This window comes from Mycothermus thermophilus (assembly GCF_041956435.1).
Source record: "Mycothermus thermophilus strain CBS 625.91 unplaced genomic scaffold VTJ04scaffold_5, whole genome shotgun sequence".
NCBI classification, from domain to species: Eukaryota; Fungi; Ascomycota; class Sordariomycetes; order Sordariales; family Chaetomiaceae; genus Mycothermus; species Mycothermus thermophilus.
Genome location: NW_027191431.1, coordinates 1,839,771 through 1,852,880, shown reverse-complemented (window position 1 = coordinate 1,852,880; position 13,110 = coordinate 1,839,771). Strand labels below are relative to the sequence as shown.

Here is a 13,110-nt window from a genome sequence, read left to right as displayed (position 1 = left end):
CCGAAGGCCTCCTCCCGCGAAGTCGGACTTTCCGCCGGCTTTGAAAAGCGAACACAGAGCCAAGACTTTTGCTCCATGCACAACCATGACGCCGATTGGCCGGCGATGACGCAGATGGGGCCCTGTCATCCCAAGTTTGGTGTTTCCCATGCTGTCCAAGCGCGGGTGCCGTATGGGGAAGTGTCTGCTTACGATGCGATCATCGTGCATATCGTGGAACAACACAGTTTGAATCCATGAGGCCTAGTGTACGTATTGTGGTACGTACAAGGAGACGTAATAAATTACTTGACGGTTGTGTCCATCCTGGAATGCGTAAAACATGACAGAGAAACCCAAGCTTTGTTACACCTAACCCTAACCCTTCCATTACTTACACACTCCCGTCTCTCTTTTTCGGCATGTGACGCCAAGCCATGCATGCACGTCCTGGTACCTTGCACACCACCTTGTGCTGAGCTTCAGTGCCCCTCCGCCGCGAGCTTCATGTCCGCCTCCCACTCCTTCTGCACGTGTTCCGCGAATGCATCATCCTCCAGCAGCTTCCACGCAACCCGGGCCATGCCACGGCCACACTCAATCGCGCGCGCCAGGGCATCCTCCGTTCCCGCTGCGGCCGTGAAGCCCTTGGTGTGGTTGCTCGCACCCGCCGGCGCCTCAATGCCAAACACCCCGTGGAACCCGGGACACTCGTAGCAGACATTGCCCATATCCGTGCTCCCCGGCAGCACCTCTGCGGCTCCCGGCCCATCCAGCACCACCGTCTTGGGCCCGGACACCTCGTCCATCGCCCGCACGTACTCCTCGCAGATGGCCCTGCTGGGCCGCACGTCGGCGTACGAGTTGAGCGGCTCGTACGAGACGGAGCAGCCGGTCGCGATGGCCGCGCCCTCGAAGCACTTTTGCACGCGGTCCCACAGCGCCTGCGCCGTCGCCCGCGTGCCGCTGCGCACGTAGTACTCGAGCGCGCAGTCGGCGGGCGTGACGTTGGGGCGGGTGCCGCCCGCGCGGATGACGCCGTGGATGCGCTCGTGAGGCCGGATCTGCTGCCGCAGCATGCTGATGGCGTTGTACGAGAGGCAGACGGCGTCGAGCGCGTTGACCCCGTCCCACGGCGCCACCGCCGCGTGCGCCTCGCGCCCTTTGAAGTAGGTGCGCATCTTGACGTTGGCGAGCATGCGGATGCTCGCGATGCCGCGGAGCCCCGGCGGCAGCAGCCGCGCCGAGCCCGGGTGCACCATCAGCGCCGCCGACGCGCCGGTGTAGGCGCCGTTCTCGATGAGCTTGAGCTTTCCGCCGCCCCCCTCTTCCGCGGGAGTGCCCAGCAGCCGCAGGCGGCCCGGCTTTCCGGAGGCCTTGAGAGCGGCCGCTGCGCCGAGAAAGGCGGCGAAGGAGGCCGACGAGATCAGGTTGTGCCCGCAGGCATGTCCGATGCCGGGAAGAGCGTCGTACTCGGCGTTGAAGACAACCAGACGACCGCCGGAGCCCACGTCGGCCGAGAAGGCGGTTTCCAAGCCGTAGGCGTGTGGGGTGACCTCGAAGCCGAGCTCGCGGAGAGCGGCCACAAAGGCGTCATGAGCTTTGTGCTCCTCGTAGGCCAGTTCCGGGTTGTCGAAGATGTGCTTGTTGAGAGACGAGATCTCGGCATGGCGTTGCCGGATCTCGTCGTCGATGACAGTGTTGAGGTTGGACATGGTGGTACTCTCGAAACGAAGGTTGAACTATGGTGGTGTGAAGTGACAATTAAGCGGGTGTGGGGATGTCCGTATTGCTGGGCACCTCGCGCTTCTATTGTACCTTAAGTTGTCCCGCCCGAGCTGTCCATATCCGAGTTCATGATTCAACCCGAGGCTTGGAAACCTGACTTGCATGTTTGCGGTGACCCCACCGTCATGTCCCCGCCGTTGGGTCCCGCCACCTGCGGGCCGCTTCCGGCAGTGACATCGCCCAGTGAGACAAGCGGAAACGAACAGCAGATCCGTCCAGTGGAACCACAAGTGCCGCGCCTCGGGATTTGATCCGGCCCCGGTGTTGGTTGGACTAAAAGTAGAACGTCGTACTTCATGATGTCAGGGACACCCTGTGGACGGGGAAAAGGATCACGGCTCCCCGTCGGCGATCACCAGTATGTGAACAGGTGAGTAGATATTTTCGGTTGTGTGTACAGTACCGAGGTAGACTAGCTTCTCGAGTATCTCCACAAGGCCAACGCCATCAAACTCCCGGTCTGGCTGACTACGCCAACCATCTACAAATCCACCTTAACCGCCGCCGCAGCCTTTGACATGAACCCCGAAACAACCAGCCACGCTCTCCTGTTCCCACCCTCGCTCTTGGGATCCAAGGGCACCAGCACTCCTCCACTCCCGGTGCGAATCCTCGTCCCGTCATCATCAAAAATCACCCTCTTCTCCCACCCGCCTGGCGCATCCGCCTTCGGCCGGATGTACGAAACCATGACCGGGTCCAAAGCGTCCGGATTCCGCTGGTTCGCCGCGAGATGAGCAGCCTGCGAGACGCCCGTCTCGAGGAACCCGCTGCGATCGTCGCCCTCCGCCGCGTACGGATCGGCAAAGTAGCTTGGGTTGTCTGCGACGTGGATCAGCTCGATCGACGCGACCACCGTGATGTTGCCCGCGTGGTCGTCCTTGGCCGGGAGCTTGCCGATGTGCAACACACCGCTGGCGGCGCTCGAGATGAGGATCTCGTCTTCGGTGCGCCCGTGGCCGAGCCCGTTAGTGTTGTGCAGCCCCGTCAGCGCGATGCGGGCCGTCACGCCGGCGGAGGGGTCCGCGGAGGACGACGGGGAGAGGGAGTCGAGCTGGAGGTGCACAATCTCGCCCCATTTCGCGCCGTAATAGAGGTCTTCGACGGTGCGCATCAGGCCGTGGTCGCGGTGCCGGTGGTCGTTGGTGACGTAGATGTCGGTGGGGCTGCGCGCGAAGACGTCGTTGGGCGTGCGGATGAGAGGGTGCCAGACGGTGCGGACATGTTTGACAGTCGAAGATCCCACGACGTGGTGGAAGACCTCAAGCTGGGAATGGGCGTGCGGCCCCTTGGCACCGGACGGCTGGGTCTCGGGGTTATGGTTGATGGCAATGATGTACACGGCCTCGTCTTGATCAGAGGTTTGGTCGGGGGTCACGTCGATGCCGTGGGTGACGAAGGGGCCCTCGAAGCCCTCCATTTTCAGCCTCTTCGATGTCATGGTCTGCAGGATGGTTAGCTCAGGTTTCCCGCTTGACAGGTATCAGCTGTGACGCACCTTGGGATCAATGACATGAATCGAACCCTGGCTACGTCCCGCCAGCTCCGGATCGTCAAAGTTGGCCAGCGGAGGGAACCACCGGAAACGCACATCGGCGTCGTCCTCGCATGCCGTGAAGATTGTGCCGCTAGGAGCATAGTAGTGGAGGTCCTCGCAATTGACCGTGTCTGGGATGATGACCAGCTCGTCCTTGGTGATGGTTGCGGTGGGATACTTGCGGAAGACGCCCAGCACAACCACCGCCCTCTGGAGATCCGGCCCGATGGAGTACAGGAAGTAGGCCAGGAGCGCTCCGAGGAGCGATATCAGCACCAGCTTCATGTTGTCGAGGTTCACTTAATCACCAACACCAGGTTTGTTGAGGAGTGAGATGAATTGGAGAGCGGCATTGTAACACGAAAGGCCTGGTGCCTGCTATATCGAGTACTGTCGGGCCAAATCCGCAGATCCCCCCCAAGAGAAGACCCCGGACCTCGGCCGGAAACATCAAGCTAATGACATGAAACTGCGGGGGAGTTGGAGAAGGTTGGGGGCCAGGGAGGCGAACTCTTGCTACTTCATCCAGGGTTCCTGGCATTTGGAAACGCCAAGAGGGACGTTTACCTCCAGTTGCGCGCTCCTTGTTCTCGATGTGCTTGGTGTTTTGGTATGCTGCTTCCAACACCCACTTACACTACATCCGCTTGTGTAACTCGAGAATTCCAGAACAGCTGGTGCTCAGCTAGCCGGTCCGGCTGCCGGTTCATCGGTCGGGGGATCTAGGCCATTGGGCGGGCAGGACGGGATGCCCGCTGTGTTAAACAGACCCACTTGTGAGCCGATTCGATGTCCTCTGAGGCAGGGCCTGGGGTGATGTCCATCCAGGATCTCACCATCTGCTGATCGCCTTCAGCGCCTGAACCATTTGATCTTCAACTACACGCCTTCCCATCCATTCCAACATCAACATCGAAGGCAGAAAGCAGAGAATTCGAATCTAAAGACAGAGGACATGGGCTCGATAAGTCCGCTTCGTTTTCCTGTTCCACCAGCAACTGCGGCCCATGGTGGCACAGCGCCTTCAGTCCCAGGGGGCCCACGCCCTTCACCTTCAGGTCTGAAGTCGATCTCTCAGCCCAACCCACAGTCCCAGTCACCGTTGTTTGGAACGCTCCCAGCCGAGTTGCGGGCCCTCATCTTCGCTGAATTGTTTGGGAATCGGCGAGTTCATCTCGAACTCGTGCCCCATCCTGTTCGCGGCAACAAGATCGGCAGAGGGCGCCGCTGGCGCCACGGACTATGTGAAGACGACCCAGCCACTGTCCCGTTCAGTCGCGCTGTCGCCCACCAACACCATTGCCTTACTGGCACACGTCATCGCCTCCTTGACATCTCGATGCTTTTCACCTGCCGCAGAGCGTCAGTGTCATTCCCCATCCCATGAAATACTCCCTCGCTCACCCCGCTCACCCCCGATCCAGACTCATCGAAGGCCACCCAATTCTTTACCAGCGGAATGTCTTCTTTATCATCAACACGAGGGGCCGGCGCCTGCCAGTCGACGACATCCGCAGCTTGCAGGTCAAGGTGCCCAAGCAATGGTCACTGATCCAGCAGCTCGAGATTAAGTGGGAGGTGGCTCCCTTTGACCGCAACCAGGAGACCACGGTTCCGCATTTCCGCGGCCGCGAGGCCTACGAGGCCTTTTGGGACGCCCTGGCTGAGATGCCTTCTCTTGTTCGTTTGCGCATCGCCCTACTCATGCCGCGTTGGTCGCCGACGCACTCGACGCCCTCTCCGGCGGAGTTGAGGGATTCGTACCTTGGTCCGGTAGGCCGGTTGAAGAACCTGCGGATGTGTGAGGTTGTGATGCCAAAGTCGTACATGTCACTGTTTGGAGACAAAGAGTCTGATTGGTTTGAGGCGGGCCCAGGGGGGCTGCGACATCGAATCACCTTTGTGGATGATGACCCGGGGAACCTGGGAGCTGCTCCGGCGATGGCCAACATTTTCCACCTCCTTCCAATGGGTCCCATGGCGTTGACTTGAGGGAGTCGGGGGTGTCAGCTGTTGACTCGAAGTATCATGGACGACCATGCCCCTCGTCTGCCGAGCTGGACGTTTTGGACACTGTGAGATGACCGGAGGTGAACGCAGAGACAAGAGCTCATGTCACCCATCTCGATGGGATTCCGCTTCCGGGAGATGCAATGGAGATGCACTGTGGCCTTGCCGGCCGACGCTCCAGCTTCCGGCGTCGGGCCGATCCCCAAATCGTCCTCATTGCTCGTACAGGAAGGAGACACGCTCGGATGGGTTAGCAGCCTGGCGAGAGGAATTCCTTCCGCGTTCAATCGGTGCGTCGGGAATCACGGTTGCCAGTTTTGTCATTTCTGGGCATGGCTGCGATTGTCCCTGGTGCCTATCGCCAGGAGTCACTGCCTTGAATTTCTGGGAAACACAGAATTGGAAGGCCGACGAGGCTCGAGACAGAATGTCTCAACCTCGCAGGATCCAGGTCATGATGGGACCCTGAATGCTCAGATCCTACACTAATAAACCTACAAGCTTTTAACCTTGGATTTGACTCTCGTACATTCAACCATGTCGCCCACGTTCGATATCCCTTGTCCTTGGGGAATCTCCCCAGACAGGTTTTTGACTTCCCAAAACCCCCATGTTGCGCCACGGCTTTTGGCTCACGGCGCCAAGGTGATGCTCCCTCGAGAGTTCGGACCGCCTACGCACGTGTTTGGGGCGATCAGCAAGTCGTTAGAGGGAGGCTGGAGTGCAAACTCTTTCTCTGAGTCTCTGTCACAATCTGCGTGGTTGGCACAGGATCAGCGCTCCGAAGGACTTCTGAGTCAGAACATGACTGCTGAGGCGCCAGCCAAAGTCAACATTGCCAACCCTGGCACCGGTCCCAATACTTCTCTCCGGGAGGATCAAAACTCCAAATCAACCCTCACTCCCCAGCTGCCAGCTTGTCAGGATGATGAACCCAAACCAGCCAACCATCCCAAGTCGCCTGCCGGACAAACAAATCCGGAACAACCTGAACCGATTGTCACGAGATCTGTACTCAAGGAAAGGAACCCAAATGATGCCCAGCCTGGATTGCAGTGGCATGGCATGTTGACCTCGCGCGATGCCGGTCTCTTCGACAAACACCAGCGCAAAAGAAGACTCTCTGCGGCGGGCGAATACCCGTGTAGGCTGGGTGTCAAAAGGCCGAAGGAAGATATCGGTTTGGACACGGAGCCTCTTTCAGGCAAGTCGGGGGAGTCAGAGTCCCTGTCCAAGCTACCGTAATGGGTCGGCTGCGGGACCACACTGAACAGAAGTGAGTGTCACTTTCTGATTTGGTAGTCTTTGGCGGTTGCTGACATTGACAACAGGTAAATAACCTTTGACGATGTCGACATAACCCTCGTTTTCGGTTCTTGTTTCTTCATGCTCTATCCCTTTCTTTACTTGGCATCTGTACTTATTCCTGCTGTCCTTCCCTCTTCTTTTCCTCTTACGATTGGTGGATCTTGTTTTGTTGACCGCATGTCATCGACTGAAGGGGTTTGGACCGAGCTTTTGTGAGGGGAGCTGGCGTGTGGTTTGTCTTACCTTGAACTTAATTGGTCATATATTAGAGCCTCTAGCTGTATAAGAGGTTCTGTTAGTAAATCGTAAGAACTCCGTTTTACCTCGAGTCTCATATGTCTCTCTGTTTACGTCAAGAGGCTTGCTGTTTGTTGCTCCCAGGGGTTTGGTTTGGTTGGCTTGCCAGCTGTCAGTAGAGGATGCCAACTGGCACCTGCCCTCGTTGATTCGTCGTCAGAGTCAAAGGGCCCACTAAAATTTTGGATCTCGAGCGCTCAAGGTTCTCAGCAAACTCACGAGTGCTCAACCACCAAACTTTCACTCCAACACCAAGCACCACTTTCGGAGTCATTTCCCCTTCGACTCATCAACCGACCAAAAACAAGGAAGGAAATTAAACAACAATGACGATCAAAAACCCCAACTTCATCTCCAAAAACCGACTGGCCGCCCGGGCCGCCAAGCGCCGCAAGCAAAAGCAAAAGGCCCAGGAGCGCGCCCATCTCCGCAACATTGGCGGCGAGGAGGCCCAGAAGGACGCCAGGCGCGGTGCCAGGCCCGGGCTGCTGCCGACGAGCGGGCCCAGGGCGGCCATCAGCAAGAAGAAGCTGCGGAAGCTGGAGAGGATGAGGGGTCATGTCGAGAGGAGAAAGAGGGAGATGGAGGCGGCTTTCGGGATTGTGGGGGATGGGACTATGGAGGTGGATGAGGAGGCCGTGAAGGGGAAGGAGGAAGGGAACAAGGGTGAGGTGGAGATGGATGTTGAGTGAGATGTGTCGCCTTCGCTGTCTCTCTCGACTGGGCATGATGGAGGAGGGCAAAAAAGAAGCTTCTCCGCCTCTCCCCCGTTACAACCTGCAACACGAGGACACAGCATAGGCTGGGCAATAACCTGGGGTGGGTGATTCTCGGCACCTTGCCTTTTCGGAGCCTTTTTCAATGGTGACTGACCGACTAACAGCCGCCGAGATCTTGGGGGACAGGCCTCTTCACCAGTGGCAGTTAGACCAAACACGAGAGGCACTTGGCAACCAGTTTTCGTTCGGCTTGGTTTTCTCCCAGTCGTCATCCGAAATCGCCATCCGCTGGATTATGAACCGCTGTCCGTTGTAGTGGCTCATTGACAACTTCTGGTCAAGGGGAGGCAAGGGATGTGTAAAAATCTGGCAACAAGTGTCCGGCTAGCGAGGAACACACAAGACACAATTGGGGGTGGGAAGCAAAGGCCGGCCGACCTTGTCGCTCACTCATACCCACGATCTAATGTCACCAGGGCTAGTGAGAAAAGCCCACTCGGTTAAGAATCTCAGGGGGGTCGATGAATAATACGATCTGAATCTGGCTCGTATGCCCACAACATTACATTGCTTTCCATTCAACCAAGAAAAACATCCAGATGTGGTGTGAAAGCCCATCTATTCGCGGGTATTCCGCTGTCAAGGGGCGGAGCTTTGGTTGACAGTCAACGCGAGCGACATTCTCGCGGCCGGCATTGTCACTCAGAATCATTCAAAGGCACCAGGAGATGGATCAGAAACCCTCGAAACTGCATTCGCGTGTTCACATTTCATGTGTGCCTAGAATAACGGAACGCAGCTAAGCAGACGACGCGAATCCTTTCACTCCGCCGCACCATTTCCTCCCCTTCAACCCCAACACGTCCCTCTCGCAAACATCCACATCCCCCAAAACCTCCTGAAAGCCAGAGTAGCATTACGCAAATACCATTTTGTAAATAGGTAGGCAGGCCAAGTACGTAAGAGATAAAAACCAACCAAAACCCCAGGACGGATTCTTTGCTGATCTTTGTCTAAAGATGAAACCACCAGAAAACCCTTATCCGTGCCCATAAGATACCGAAGAACGAAAAAGCCATCGACGAAAACAAATCAGATCCATGCCCCCCAACCATGCATCACATCCTCATACGCTTAGAGGAGGACCATGGCACCGCCAACAGCCATGGCGCCGACAACGTACAGGCCGACGGCGAGCTGGCCGAGCAGGCCGGCAGCGGCGTTCTCGTCGCCCTCCTCCTCGCCAGGGGCAACCTCGCCCGTAGAGGTGGCGGCCACCGCATTGGCGGAGCTAGCGCTGGCAAGCGCGGCTTCGCAAGAGGCAGGGACGTTGCCGGCGCCGGTGAGCTTGGCCTTGCCGTCAAAGTCGCAGGCGCCGGTGGTGTAGCCCTGGAGCTGGTAGTACTGGTCGAGGACGTAGCCGAGCTGCTCGCGGGCATTGCACATGCTGTAGGCGCCGTAGACGCCGGTGGTGGCGTTGGCCATGATGCCGACGCAGGCCTCGGGAGTCTGGCCGCAGATGTAGCCGAAGATCTCACCGTAGTCCTTAACCTTGAGATTCTCGGCCGGCTTGCAAGAGAGAGACTCGAACATGCAGTCGCAGAGCTTGCGGTCAGGCTTGGGGGGAAGGACGCTGCCCTTGACCTTCCAATCATCGTCGACAGCCGGGCAGGGCTGGGGAGAGTTGGTGGGAGTGTAAGCGGCCATGCTGGTGGAGGCGGGGTCGACCTTGGCCATGGCGGCCTTGAGGGTGTCATAGTTCTTCATCGTCTTGGCCTGGTTGCCCTTAATCTCAACAAGACCTGGGGATGGTTAGCGGGTGCGAATATTTTGACACCGAAAGACAAAAAAGACTCACCATAGTCGTTCGCCTCCTGGTGGAACATGTAGACGATACCGCCAGACATGACGTCGGTCATCTCATCCGAGTAGAGAGCCAGAGTCTCGTCCCAGATACGGCCGTCGGCGCCATTGGGGATGTTGCAGCCGTACTCAGCGAAGAAGACGGGGACCGAGTAGTTGCGGAAGAAGTCGACCTGCTTGTCGTAGCCCGACTCTTCCATGCTGCTCTTGCCGCACCACGAGTAGATGTTGTAGCCCCAGTAGTCGATCGAATCCTCCTCGGGGCCGCAGTTGAAGTAGTGGGCGATCTGGATGCGGATGAAGGGGTCATCGTTGGCGGCATAGCCGACGCCCATCCAGCGGTCGATATTGTCCCGGATGTAAGCCTTGGTATCGCGGACAGCAGCCTTGACGAACGCCGACGCGGGGGTGTTTGTGTTGTTATTCGACACCTCGTTACCGGCGAAGAAGCCAATGACGTTGCTGTACTTGCTCAGGCTCTGGACGACAGCCGTGTAGCGCTCGTACAGCTCGACGTTCCACTTGGGATCGTCGCGGTTGATGGAGAGCTCCGGCTCGGACAAGTCGCTGATGACGTAGATGCCGGCCTCGTCAAGAAGCTTCATGCACTCGTCGTGGTCGGCCTTGGGGTCGATGGCGTAGGTCCGAATGGTGTTGGTGTTGAGGGCCTTGAGGAGGGGGACGTCGCGCTTGCAGGCGGCAGGGTTGGCGAGGGGATCGGCGTACTTGACGTCCTTGGAGGTGGCGACCGCGCCGGGGGCGCCGAACTCCTGCTGGTAGGCGATGCCCTTCATGAAGAACTGGGTGCCGTTCTCGTAGAAGAACTTGGTGCCCTTCATGATGATGGGCGGGAGAGCGGCAGAGGCCTGCCCCAGGAGGAGCGAGGCCGCGAAGGACGCGGAAGCGACGCGCATTGTGAAGGTGGTTTCGAGATTGTATTATTCGGTCGAGTCGATGTTGTGGTTTCGTTGGACTGTCGTGTTGACGTGGACGCGACGTTGAGAAAACGCGCAACTGAGACAAGTAGGGCGGAGGAAAAGAAACAAAAGGTTCAAAAAGAATCTGTCAACGAGTGTCAGAATCGAAGGGTGAGCAGCAACAAGTTGCAGCCGCCTTCGTCGTCAATTACAAAAAAAGGCTTGAGGGAGTGTCGTGAAGGAGAAAAAAGGGACTCGACGCAGGATGGAGATGAAAAAGAAGGAGGATGGAGTCTGGATGACGGATGGGCCCCAGTTAAGGGGGAACCGTCAGCCCCTTGTGGAAGCGCACTAAACCAATTGTAAAGGGGCGCAAGCTAGCCGTTCAAATGCGGAAACATCCTGGAAGTCCCACCCTGAAGGGGTCGATGTGACGTTCCATTTCCCATTCATTTCAATTCAACTTTCATCTCGTCTCAAGAAATCAACGCTCATCATTACGGTGAGTCTGCCGTACTCCGTACACCGCACCGAATAACTCCAAACAAACAGTCCATCTACAACTGGGATCCGAGTTCGTTTGTCGGGCCACCTTACGCACCCAAGACTGTCAAGAGGTGGAAAACAAACCTGGAGAGAAGGCCGGCGGCTGAGGCAGCCGCAGCGTTGTGCGACAGCCCAAGTTCACGTGATCCTCGCCCAGCAACCAATCACATCTGGCGTAGCGAACTTCTTGGCCGCCAACTGCCCAGCCGCTGCCCAGAAGTTGCCCAGAACAGCCCCTAGTCGAGCGAAATTGGCGGCGAGGATGAACAATTGGGAGTCGCATGGTGCTGGCCTCCATCCCCGGGCGGCGGTGAGCACCGGGCAATTTCCAGGCCGGAGTCTTTTCGCTTGTTCGGCTCTGGAATGCGGCGCGGACCGTGGCAGTTTGGTTGGTTTGTTGGCCGTTTACTTTCTGGTGGAGTTCATAGAGCAACACTGGCATGCCCAAGCCTGGCGCCTGGAGCATCATGAAACGTTGTTCAACCGGCTCATGCATTCCGAGACAGCAGATCTTGGAGTAGGTCCGATCAAGGCTGCTCACACATTCGCCATGAGATCAAGTTGTTGTAACGACTGCATGTACTACCGAGTACATGTTCAACATCAGCCCTGACTTTTGTTGTCTCCTTCATTTGTGCTGCTCCGTAACTCTCGGCCGTTTCTGGCTTGGTATGGAGAGAGACCGTTGACTCGAGTTGGACGGCAGCATGACTTGATGCTTTAACCTGCATGGCCCCGATTTCTCCACCACCAAGTTTCAGGTTTCGGGTTCCAGTGTATCGGATGTTCCAAGTCATCCATTGGAATGCGTCATGAGCCCCAAGCAGCGTTCTTGGGTTCCCGCTGTTTTCAGTGAGGAAAGCTCAGTGGCCAGCGAAATTCTAAGATGAGAGGGTATAAAGGAAAGGAAACCAGCCCTAGCCTCGGACAAGGTATTAATTAACCATACACAGAAGCTGAAATAATTGACCAAGGGCAGCGAAGAGAACGAGTCTAGGAAACCAGAAAGCCGTTAGTGAGAGAAGAACATCCAAGCGTGAAGTGATTGTAAATGGCATGATGCGTCTCAGCAATGTTTTATCTCTCATGTTGAGCACAAGGGCTCTGAGCCACTGGCTCTCAGGAAGTTTGAGGTGTGATAGTCATCATCGACTTCGAGGAGGAGTGAAGAATGAAAGGGTCAGGGGGAATGAAGCACTTGCCCATGGTCTCGAGGAGACTTTGTTGCTCGATATCAATAAGAAGATGGCAAATCGCCGCCTCTATTAGCCACACCAAACACCCACCAGTGGATGGACGGCAATGCCAGACCTGAAGAAACAGTGGCCGCGCGTCAAACCGCAGTATGAGCTGGAGGAGGGAGAACAGACGCTTGCCGTTCCTAGCTCGAATCTGTCAGCAAATTCAGAGCTTGGGATCCGCTCGGAACAGCGTTACGACAGCAGAACGAACACCGGGAAAGCAGCCCGACGATCAGTAAGGGTAGATCTTCTCGATGTTCCGCGTAATCAATCAACTTTATCTCGAGGAGCGGCCTCTGGTTCAGAAGATCACCATCGTAAATCTCATCATGCTACTATATGATTGTTGTGAATGCGAATTTCCCAGGCTCAGCGCAAGTGGATTGTCATTATTTGTCGGGCCGCTCTCAGGCCAGGTCACAAGATGAGGAGGCAACGTACCGTTTAGACCAGTCTGGTTTGTCTTGTCGTTCAAGTGAGACCTTCTATGCCAAGGAAATTTATGTCCAGCTAGCAGAAGGCAACAAGGGAAATTTGCTCGGAAGCGTTGGCGGTCAATGGGGATCGTCAGAAAGGCGTTAAACTTCATTGCCGTCGTGGCCTCAGAAGAAAAAAGAGAAGACTGGAACAAAGACTTCATCATAAATCTCGTCCTAGGTGGTGAAGGAACTTGGACGCTGCTTACCTACATACACGAGGTTTTCCGTGTGTCGACGATGGCCTGCGGCGGGCAAGCAGGTCGAAGGTTCCTATGCACAAGTCTTTGCCAGTCAGTGATTAAGATGAGGATTAAAAATGGTGACAACGTGTCCTGGTCGGTAACGACAGATCAGACACAAAATCATTGATTAATTATCTCATGGTCCTGAGACTCGATCCAACCAACCACGCGCATGGAGTCATCA

General features: G+C 56.7%; 7 protein-coding genes across 7 annotated transcripts; 2 read left to right on the top strand and 5 right to left on the bottom strand.

The window, feature by feature from the left end:
* Positions 1 to 461: 461 nt before the first annotated feature.
* VTJ04DRAFT_7724 (uncharacterized protein) lies at positions 462 to 1,694 on the bottom strand (the record flags this gene model as incomplete). The annotated part of the gene is made up of 1 exon (XM_069366083.1): positions 462 to 1,694. One exon carries the CDS (start codon positions 1,692 to 1,694, stop codon positions 462 to 464), a length of 1,233 nt encoding a protein of 410 aa, XP_069217053.1.
* Positions 1,695 to 2,248: 554 nt separating this feature from the next.
* Positions 2,249 to 3,589, bottom strand: VTJ04DRAFT_7723 (uncharacterized protein; the record flags this gene model as incomplete). The annotated part of the gene is made up of 2 exons (XM_069366082.1): positions 2,249 to 3,211; positions 3,266 to 3,589. The coding sequence occupies 2 exons, from the start codon at positions 3,587 to 3,589 to the stop codon at positions 2,249 to 2,251; spliced, it is 1,287 nt and encodes a 428-aa protein (XP_069217052.1).
* Positions 3,590 to 4,259: 670 nt separating this feature from the next.
* VTJ04DRAFT_7722 (uncharacterized protein) lies at positions 4,260 to 5,296 on the top strand (the record flags this gene model as incomplete). The annotated part of the gene is made up of 2 exons (XM_069366081.1): positions 4,260 to 4,666; positions 4,729 to 5,296. The coding sequence occupies 2 exons, from the start codon at positions 4,260 to 4,262 to the stop codon at positions 5,294 to 5,296; spliced, it is 975 nt and encodes a 324-aa protein (XP_069217051.1).
* Positions 5,297 to 7,245: 1,949 nt separating this feature from the next.
* Positions 7,246 to 7,611, top strand: VTJ04DRAFT_7721 (uncharacterized protein; the record flags this gene model as incomplete). Its single annotated transcript, XM_069366080.1, has 1 exon — positions 7,246 to 7,611. One exon carries the CDS (start codon positions 7,246 to 7,248, stop codon positions 7,609 to 7,611), a length of 366 nt encoding a protein of 121 aa, XP_069217050.1.
* Positions 7,612 to 8,408: 797 nt separating this feature from the next.
* Positions 8,409 to 8,740, bottom strand: VTJ04DRAFT_7720 (uncharacterized protein; the record flags this gene model as incomplete). The annotated part of the gene is made up of 2 exons (XM_069366079.1): positions 8,409 to 8,651; positions 8,699 to 8,740. 2 exons carry the CDS (start codon positions 8,738 to 8,740, stop codon positions 8,409 to 8,411), a joined length of 285 nt encoding a protein of 94 aa, XP_069217049.1.
* A 32-nt stretch (positions 8,741 to 8,772) lies between these two features.
* VTJ04DRAFT_7719 (uncharacterized protein) lies at positions 8,773 to 10,415 on the bottom strand (the record flags this gene model as incomplete). The annotated part of the gene is made up of 2 exons (XM_069366077.1): positions 8,773 to 9,440; positions 9,497 to 10,415. 2 exons carry the CDS (start codon positions 10,413 to 10,415, stop codon positions 8,773 to 8,775), a joined length of 1,587 nt encoding a protein of 528 aa, XP_069217048.1.
* Positions 10,416 to 10,439: 24 nt separating this feature from the next.
* On the bottom strand, positions 10,440 to 12,170 carry VTJ04DRAFT_7718 (uncharacterized protein; the record flags this gene model as incomplete). Its single annotated transcript, XM_069366076.1, has 3 exons — positions 10,440 to 10,614; positions 11,909 to 11,957; positions 12,167 to 12,170. 3 exons carry the CDS (start codon positions 12,168 to 12,170, stop codon positions 10,440 to 10,442), a joined length of 228 nt encoding a protein of 75 aa, XP_069217047.1.
* Between the last annotated feature and the right edge of the window lie 940 nt (positions 12,171 to 13,110).